Here is a 9,700-nt window from a genome sequence, read left to right as displayed (position 1 = left end):
TCGTACATTCACAACTACCAAATAACTCTTCAGTATCAAATTTTTTATTGTAAATATGTTAATAAAGTAAAATAAGGCTTTCCAAAATTCATCACTTTTGTTAAAACTGTTATGTTTCCATTCTTTGTTCTTGTTACATCCGATCGAATTCAGAAGCAGTTTTAAAAGTGCAACACCGTCGCCGAGGCTGTGATGAATTCGGAATACAATCGGAAACGTCGTTGTATTTTGTAATGGTTTGTCGCATACTATAATTTCCCATGATGCCGTATTGCTATGTGGCAATACAGAATTTGATTTTTTAGATAGAAAATCTTCGATTTCAGCTTGGGTCACGTAATATTGGTCTGTCTCTCCGAAGTTCTCCAATCTGATAAAGTCATTTATTTGGTTGTCTTTGTGTGTCGTCCAAAAGTAGTAGCCCAAATGGAATGATCTTCGGTACAACATCTTTGAGCAGATTGAGATGGGGCCGAATAATTTGGATGCTACCGTTTTCCTGAGGTTTTTCAATAGGTTTCTTTTGTCTCGTTGAAAGTCTAATTCTATCATGGCGATCACATTGATAATGCTCATAGCGTTCTCTTCTTCAATTGCCCACACCGTGTCGATTCCGTTCATCATCATTACGAATGTGTCGCCGAATTTTGCTAGTATTATTAATCGTACAATGCATTTGTAAATGAAAAATATCATTAGCGTGGTTAATAAAAGGGGGAATAGTAAAATGAATATGAAAAATGATATAAATGTTGAAAGACCCAGCGAATTTATAGGCAGTGGCCACTGTAAAATAAATTTGTTTTTGTCTGGTAATGCTTCCTGAAAATTAATGAAAAAGAAAACATTTATTGTAATCAGATCTCTGTGTATTTTCGGTTATAATCAAAATTTTAATGATAATATATATGTACATAAGATGAGATTCAAATTTTACAAATTAACGTTCAAGAAAAGAAAATGTTGATATTCAAAATGGCGTCTAATTAACATTCCCAACAGTAATTAATAAAATACTGACTATATACATATGTAGAAACATGTAAGTAATTTAAAATTGTTGAACTTATCTATTTATACATATAACACATAATTACCTTTTTTGAGAATAAAAATTCAATGACAATTATAAGAATAATAGCCGTAATGGTACCATATTGGGCAGCTTGGGGAATGAATTGAAATGATTCATTCGGATAATCAGCTTGTTTCAAACTTTGACTTCCGTGAACGGAACTGTTAAAACTATTTAAAACGTTCCTGAAAAAAGGACCACTCCATTTTGAATCCTGACCTGGCGACTCCGTACTATTTCGACCGTCTACTTCTCGATTCCAATCCATAACCTAAGAGTATTAAAACTAATAAAAGTCTTGTAATTAAAACACGCTGCGTGACACGTAATAAAATCGAATTATTGATAGGATGTTTTTTCACCTTAACAGTCGAGTTTCAATTGTGTGTGCTTCCGCTAAGAGCACTGGAGTGAAACTGGCAATTTGCAAATTGAAGAAAAGTAGAAAGGAGAAGCCTTTCTTGTTAAGCCGTGAAAGGTAATCGTCTTAACCTTAACGAATAACCCCATGACATCGACTTCTGAACAAAAAAGTATGATATGGACATTGAGGGATCTATTTATTTATTTCAACGGCTTCATTATACTCAAATTGCATACGAAGAAAATTGTGAGTAATGGGATTAGAATTAGACTCTATCTGAGAGAATTTAAACATCAATGTTGAGGTGTTGGTAGAATTTATAGGAAAATAAAAACATTACAGAATATAGTAAATATATATCATGTATAATTAAATTTTTTTTTTATATAAACAAAAATATGATCCTGTGCTTTACCACAGTTTATAATATTTCAACTATTAAGCAATATAATAAGCTCGTAAATGCATAACAATCACGATTTTTTTTAAATTGGCAATCTCGCATGAATTAAATTATATATTATCATTGCCATTTATTTTGAATGAATGAAATATGCTCTATTTAGTGGATGAATGTTACTTGAAATCAAATCTAACTTTAATATATATTTAATAAACCACTATTTTCCCAAACTACGAATATATTTTGGTTCAATTACAAACAACTATGTATTTGACTAGGTTCAATTCGTTCAAAATAAGCATATATGTATGTATATTTGTATGTAATTATAAGGTACTTCATTAATATTATGACTACAGATTTATTGTTAGTTGAAATAACGTTTTATTATACATCATGATTGTCTAATGTACAATACATATATAATAAATCAATGAATCCTCGATTCACCTATTAAATATGCATACTAATTACACTAATCGATAAAATATCAATATTTTGGAAGCATTTGAAAATTTTGTGCATTTTTATTTGATAATTTGAAATTTGGCAATTATTATAAAAAATACAATCGAATCATTATAATATATTTTTTTAATAATCAAAGCACACCCATTCATTTATTTGGTAAACGCTTTAAGCACACAACCGTTTTTATATTCACAATATAAAACCCTCCATACCATTACACATAAGTTTATTTTTGCTTTACCAAATCATGACTTTTCATCATATGCCACATTACTGAACTTCAATCAAATTTATAGTTAAAATATAATAGACAAATTGATAATTCATAGTGCCATGTTATAAACTCTCCGGCTAGTGTGTTTTTTTTTATATATACTCGGAGAGAAAAGTATTTTGGAATGTTTTTGATATGTAAATATCAACAATATTTAGATTATTTATAATAAAATTAAATAAATCAATATGACAATACACATTAGCACCAACATTTTGTTTTTGAATCCGATATGCACGAATAATCTATACATTTTGAAGCGTCCGAAAATAAATTATTTTTCATTTGATACATAATCCGTCGGGTTAATACTTTTGTCTTTTAATCCAACAAAGAATATTGATCCACACAAAGGCACATGACCCTACATAAATGACCCTGAAAGCTGGCGGAACGAGCATGAAGTTGAGGGTTTGAGCCGGCAGCCAAAACATGCAGCTGGTTTGAAACGTTGGTATCAGCTTATTTTTACACTCTTCAAAATAGTTTTTCTTCTGTTCCATTATACTCATACCTGTAAGCGGAATCGAGTCTTATTAAATTATATTTTACATCAAAGTTTTATCATTTGTTGTTATTATTACTCACCGACAAAAAATATGACCAGTAGCGGCGGAGTAATAACAAACTGATCTAATAGCAATTTCTTCACTATGATTTTTGCCGTTGTGCCAACATATTTTTTATCCAACCACCGGTACCTGGAAATACAAAATCATATTTGAAATCGATCCAATTAAAACAAAAATTATAAGCATCATCAATATTATAGTTGGTAATTGGACTATTCGTCACATTGCGGTGGTCACAAAGACAATTTTTGCCATGAAAATCACGAATACACAATATTTGGCACTCAAGTTCTCATTAGTATGATAGTTATTGTTAATATGATGGACTTTTCGGCTGCCAGATGTTCCGTTATAAAAATGTATCGACTTTGTGACCAGTAATCACCGAACCATTATAGTTATACATATAGTCATTGATTTGATAAATGTCTTGTACTAACCAGTAAAAATATACTTGAGGATACACGGCAAGTCCTAAAAATCCAAACCGTGTAATCATGTGAGGATCATAGGCCAACGGTTGGCCATCATGCTGCATGCAATGATAAAGTTTTCATTGCTTTAAGTTAATTTAAATTCAAATAAAGGTATATTATTAGTCGGCATGCATAAATGTTAAATGCTGTTGAAAGTATGAAATCAATATGAAAAGTTGTGTTAACAAATCAAATGTCAATAAAGGAATAGTAATCAAAATCATATAATGTACCAAGTAAATAATATAGGGGCGTAAAGGGTTGTGCCCATAACGGCATAGCGTCCCACTGTACCAAAATCATATTCTTTGGGTGTATTTGTCTAAAATAAAAATTTGAAAATAAAATTGAATATAAAAAAATGAATATATGATACTTATAAATGTTATCACCAAAACTTTTCTTGTAAGAGTTTGCTGAGAAAACTCGGCTCCTACGTAAAGCACTCCGTACACAAAACTATTAGTAATCAACGGATGCTTTTGGAACATCGTCTTGGCGAATTTTCCTAATTTAGACAATGCCATTTTGTACCTTTAAACATATAAAAAACAAATAATTTTTAATATGCAAAATTTCACCATCAAAAGTATTACATAATATGCAAACGTGCAATACATATATTTTCAATTGAATACTTCGTACGATATATGTATGTATGTAATTTGCAATAGTCAATAAATTAAATGGGCAGTAAATTTTTCAGCAATATAATAACAATATCATTATAAATAAACAAACACTAAAATTTAATTTTTTGTTATAAAAAAACATAGTACTTTTTACTTTTTTTATGGCAAATAGTCATGATTTAGACGATACATTAAAACTACTAACCAAATTGGGCAAAAACAATTAAAATTTTCGTGTACTTTTTAATCTTGCTACTTTTATATGAAAATAATATTTTTTAATAATTAAATTTAATATATATCTATGAAAAACTTTAAGTTAACCAATTATTTAACACCTATTAAGTATATGTAAAAGTCATTTTAAGGTTTTTTTTAATAATATTAACAATAATTTTATTAAACTTATCAATAATTTTATTAAACTTATCAATAATTTTAACATTTTTCTACAGTTAATTTCTTTAATTGGAATTATTTTTTTAAATTATTTAACAGGAATGAAATTTAACCAAGTTTTTACATTCTTTAGACATTAATTTGAACTAATGAAAATGTACATGAAATTCTACTAATATCATAATAATAGTTCTACTAATACATTATGCAAATATATAATTATCGTGAATCTTAACGATCGACGGACTTTTATTCATATACGTAGAATGGATCTCTTGACTCACTGAATTTAATAGCGATTTGTTCTCGAAACCCTCATAGTTCAGACCCCGAACAAAGAGTTTGCACGAGATGACTTATTAACGACGGACATGGAGGGCTAATTTTCTAAGGTGTGTCGCCAAGTTTGCCGACCAACGGCCACTGAGGTCGTCTCAGTCTCCAGCTTATCTGCAACGAAGGGTGTTACTCCGATTGCGCATGTGCTCCTTTATGGATTGTCGTCATTATCTGACGGTTGCACACGTGGTCCTGACAGCCAGGACCACTTGTGGAGTACCACAGGGCACACCCACGGGGCCCGACAAGGCCGTCGAACGTCCTAGACCGGCTACTTCCCGAACTTATGTACACATTCCCATGCTTTTATCGTCATCTTGACCCAATACTTTTAGGGCCACTTCAGATGTGTTGCAACAGTGCGTGATTTTTTTTACGATGTGTGTTGACATACCCTTGTTTTATCTACACCTCGTTAGCACACTGGCTTCATTTTGTGAGATAAGAACAAACTCAAACTACAAAGATGAGCATGATTCATGTTAGCTGTATATCTATTCGTTTATCTGCAAACGAGCCTTTCAAATGTAGAGTTTGACTATTCTTACATAAAATAAATACACGACTGATTTAGATTAGAATCGGAAAATTAAATATTTAATTGGCATTAATTTAGTATAATATATGTAAATAAGCGACGTATTGGAAAACTTTTACGTATTTAAACCAGGTATATATGTATGTATAAGCCAAATCGAAAAATAAAAACAGTGAGACGTAAAATAAGTTAACTATTTAGGACGATATTTTTCTAATTGAAATGTTGCTATCAGTTTGATTTCAATGTGAAATGACTTAAAGTGATCAAGAGTCTTCTTAAAACCAGAGATAAAAACCAGCTTTGAATGGTTTCTAATGAATCATCATTTAACTTAAACAAAAGAACCATTTTTTGTAATTCGCTAATTCAGAACAAAACTAAGCCTTTGATATTTAGAAATAATCTTTTGAGATGATTTAATATTAAAAATAATACAAAACCAAAACTTAACCAATCTGAAATTTTTTTTCTTGCATCTTTTCTTAGGAATATTATTACAATACCTGAAAAATCCATGGATTTATGCTAGTTATTTATATAAAAAGTAAAAATTGCGCAATTTAAATCAGAAATCAACAAAGGAGAGTCGAATTCACAACTGATGAAAATCATCTATTGTCTTCGACAGACAGTTTCAATTTCATTATTGTGAAAATTGGTCCGTTCATTTCCAGGTTCACACGCAGTATTTTAACCTATTGTAAACATTGCATTTTATCTTATTTTCAAGCAAAGAAAATGATGCTCTATTAATAAGATACAGGGGAATTACGTCGATTCCTAAAATTCATATCGATTCTACACAATTCACGTGGGAAACCAATGATGTCATGAATGGTCATCTGAAGTATCGAACTGACGGATTCGCGTCTAGACATTGAATATAAAATATAAGATAAACATTGAATATAACTGAAAAAAACGTCTTTTTTTCTGATTCGATTGAATGTTGGGATATTTACCTCGTTCGAAAATAAAATAGCCACCGAAATAGATCTCGTCGAACGCACGCAATGTGCGTAGAACGCGTCTGCTCCTGATATCTTATTTGATACGACTGATGTTTCGTTGGCCAAAATGGTGGTCTTCAATTGAAAACAATGAATGGGCTTCATTGGTTTCGATTAAGGGCCCACCGTTTTGTAAGTCGACCGCGATTGCTAGGTAACACAAATGACCGTTTCGCATTGTACCATGTATCGGTCCATGTTCCACTTTTTATTTTGGTGTGGTTTTTTTTGGATTTTGTTGCTTGTGTGAGAAGTTGCTTGTTTCATTCTTAAGCTATTACCTTAATTGATTAGTTCTAATTATAAATTTATTCCAATTAGAGGAGCGGCCGTATAAACTTCGGTAGCTGCTAATCGTTCATCAGAAGTGGGTCAGTAAAAAAATATTAATTTAATTAATTTACTATCGGAATCTTTTGGGTTATTACAAAAATACATATATTTTTTGGCTTAGTTAATTAATTTGTTTCAATAATTAAGGTCAAAATCTTCCAGGTGTACTTCCAGTGACCCAGTAGAGTTGCTTTGTGCTTTGATATGAGCGAAATGCCCTAATTTCCTATTAAAATGAACTCAACCAGCAGAATAGACTAGTGTTTAGAACAAAGTTTTCACGGGTTCAAATCCTGTTGGTTTCTGCTGACCAGACCTTGGATTTGTGACTTTATATCGATCGTTTCTTATCAGAGTTTGCCAATTTATCTGATTTTCATTGAAATAGATCCAACAAATTGACAACCTTACCCATTTTCTCACAAATCTTGAGTTTTCAGCAATCTCGAATTTCGCTGAATTGTATAAAATGCTGCAAATTTACAACTTTGCCCATAAATGTCTCTGTGGATGTTAATTGATGTGTATTTACGGAATTTCGATGAATTGTATAAAATAAAATGCTGCAAATTTACAATTTGACCATATGTAGATGTCTCTGTGGATATGTATTGATATGTATTTACTTTGTATAATAATAGTTGTATCAAATGTACAATTTTTCTGTCCAGGAAGGCGCATTGGGGTTACCTGTTAGGCCTTCCTGGTATAAATCAAAAAATAATAATGATAAAATAATTAGGGTTCGTTTTAAGGATGAATTATAAATTTAAATATATTTAAAAAAAACATTACACTTAAATTGAGTAAAAAAATTGATTGGTTTGCAAAACTAAAAATTTTTGGTCTGTAAAAATACATTTATGAAGTTTGAAGTTTATACTTATAATATTTTTATATGCTTTTATCAAATAATGTGTAGTTTTATCAACATTTTCATTTCAGACTCACGTTTGGCATATTTTTCAAAAAACATCATTTTATACTGGTTTTTGGTTTGGTTTTGGTTCAGACATATTGACACGATTCAGTGATGCGTTTGAAACCAGTCTTAATATCTGGTTTATACTATCATGGTATTGCTGTTTGGAAAATTTAATTAATAACTCGATATAAAATGATAATTTGTTGTCTAGATTAAATATTTGGCAATTACTAAGATTTTTTTCGATTAGATATACTACTCACATAACATAATATAATGATACTAGTGGGTATTATACCTTTTTTTTCGATGACGTTTCATTTGAATTGAAAATATATTGGCATTCTTTTGTCTGTTTATGTATTAAAATATTCCTTTTTTTTTGTAATTTGTTCTTTTATATGGCTGGTTACAAGAAATTTTGTTACCTTTCGAATACACGGAAAATCTAGTGCTTACAATTAATATACTCAAGGTTTGTAATACGTAATTGAAGTAGCAAAAATAATATTAATACGTAGAAGATCATTATAATTTAAATCTTAATGAAAATTATTTACAGTGAGTTATCACGTCATTTAATGGCGGATTGAATCGAAACGTTTTTTCCAATGAAAGGCAATAAAGCAGTGACGTTGTTTCTGCAAGTGTACGATGGACTGGAAACTGTCCGTACCAGGTAACTGGAGATCACGTTCTAATAGAACCTGAGTTGTATGATGTTTTTTAACTATTCAAAAAAAGGTAATACACGTTTAATTATTTAAATATAAATGACAATATACACAAACATGGCACAATGTTTATTAGTGATTGGAAGATCTGCATATTTTAAACAATTATCTACGCTTTATGTGTTACCTGTGCCATCGAACAACACGTACATATGTACATAGATAGTGTGTTAATATTAATGAAAAACGTTTTCACTTTTCTGAAGCGCAAATACGTTCGCATATCTCTAATATGGATTGTTTTTTTATGGATATTTTAATTAAATTTTATGCAACTTCTTTCTATTATATTTTATGTGCTTGGAAATTTTTTAAATCTCTTCGGTTTTCGAAGAAGTTCAACTTTTCGGTATAGCTTTCTCGCTCTGACTTGCGCTTTGATGGACTTCTTTCTCTGTCTTCGGTTTACTTTCCGACCGATGCAGGTGTACGTAATCTTTTTATCTAAAAATAGTGCATCTTAGAAGAATACGTAACATATTGATGATGCAACGCCAGATATGAATAGCATTGATAGCAAATTAATGTATTTTAATCATAGTTTTGAAAAATAAGATCCAAAAAAATATATAATATTTAACGCAAACTCATGTTTCATTTTTGTAAAGTCTAAAATTAAACTTTTTAAAATTTATATAATCAAATAATATACTCAGTCATTGTACGTTGAAAATTAACTGAAATTTCGATTTTCAAATGCTTTTTATTATTACGAAATTATGTTCACAATACATCTTATATCTATTTTAATAGCTACTGATCTACTGACCATTTTCTATTTTACAATTTAATTTAATTTGGTTAGTAATCATAGTATTATATTATTCTAATGTTAATGTACATACATACATAAAGCATAATAGGAAAAATAGCTCAAAAACCTATTTACAATTCTTATAAATGCTCATAATACATCTAATACATATTATTAATAAAATACTCTCTAAAGTTGATGACCTAAATTCATTGACAATTAACTGACAAATTTTGTAAAAGTAGATCATAAACGCCTAATATTTAAGTACTATCTCATGATTTATAATTGGGTGAATTTATTTTTATTCTATACATATACATATGTAATTAAATGGAAATTATGTAGTATCAAAAAGTAAAATGTGTATTTAAATATTTGATTACATTATAATTTTA

General features: G+C 29.8%; 1 protein-coding gene across 1 annotated transcript; it reads right to left on the bottom strand.

The window, feature by feature from the left end:
- Positions 1-1,740: 1,740 nt before the first annotated feature.
- LOC143911035 (mpv17-like protein) lies at positions 1,741-5,075 on the bottom strand. Its single transcript, XM_077429749.1, has 5 exons — positions 4,951-5,075; positions 4,020-4,169; positions 3,869-3,955; positions 3,176-3,288; positions 1,741-3,101 (listed from the first exon to the last, which is right to left on the bottom strand). The coding sequence occupies exons 2-5, from the start codon at positions 4,160-4,162 to the stop codon at positions 2,893-2,895; spliced, it is 552 nt and encodes a 183-aa protein (XP_077285875.1). The 5' UTR covers positions 4,163-4,169; positions 4,951-5,075; the 3' UTR covers positions 1,741-2,892.
- Positions 5,076-9,700: the final 4,625 nt, after the last annotated feature.

Source organism: Arctopsyche grandis, chromosome 4 (assembly GCF_051622035.1).
Source record: "Arctopsyche grandis isolate Sample6627 chromosome 4, ASM5162203v2, whole genome shotgun sequence".
Lineage (NCBI taxonomy): Eukaryota > Metazoa > Arthropoda > Insecta > Trichoptera > Hydropsychidae > Arctopsyche > Arctopsyche grandis.
Note: the sequence above shows the minus strand (reverse complement) of the source record. Positions and strands in the feature narration are given on the sequence as shown.

Excerpts from the sequence above, each read along its gene's own strand:
- LOC143911035 (XM_077429749.1), bottom strand. The coding sequence starts at position 4,162 with ATGGCATTGTCTAAATTAGGAAAATTCGCCAAGACGATGTTCCAAAAG. Across the intron at positions 3,289-3,868 it reads GCCCCTATATTATTTACTTG|GTACCGGTGGTTGGATAAAA; the intron begins GTACATTATATG and ends TTGTATTTCCAG. Across the intron at positions 3,102-3,175 it reads ACTGGTCATATTTTTTGTCG|GTATGAGTATAATGGAACAG; the intron begins GTGAGTAATAAT and ends TTCCGCTTACAG.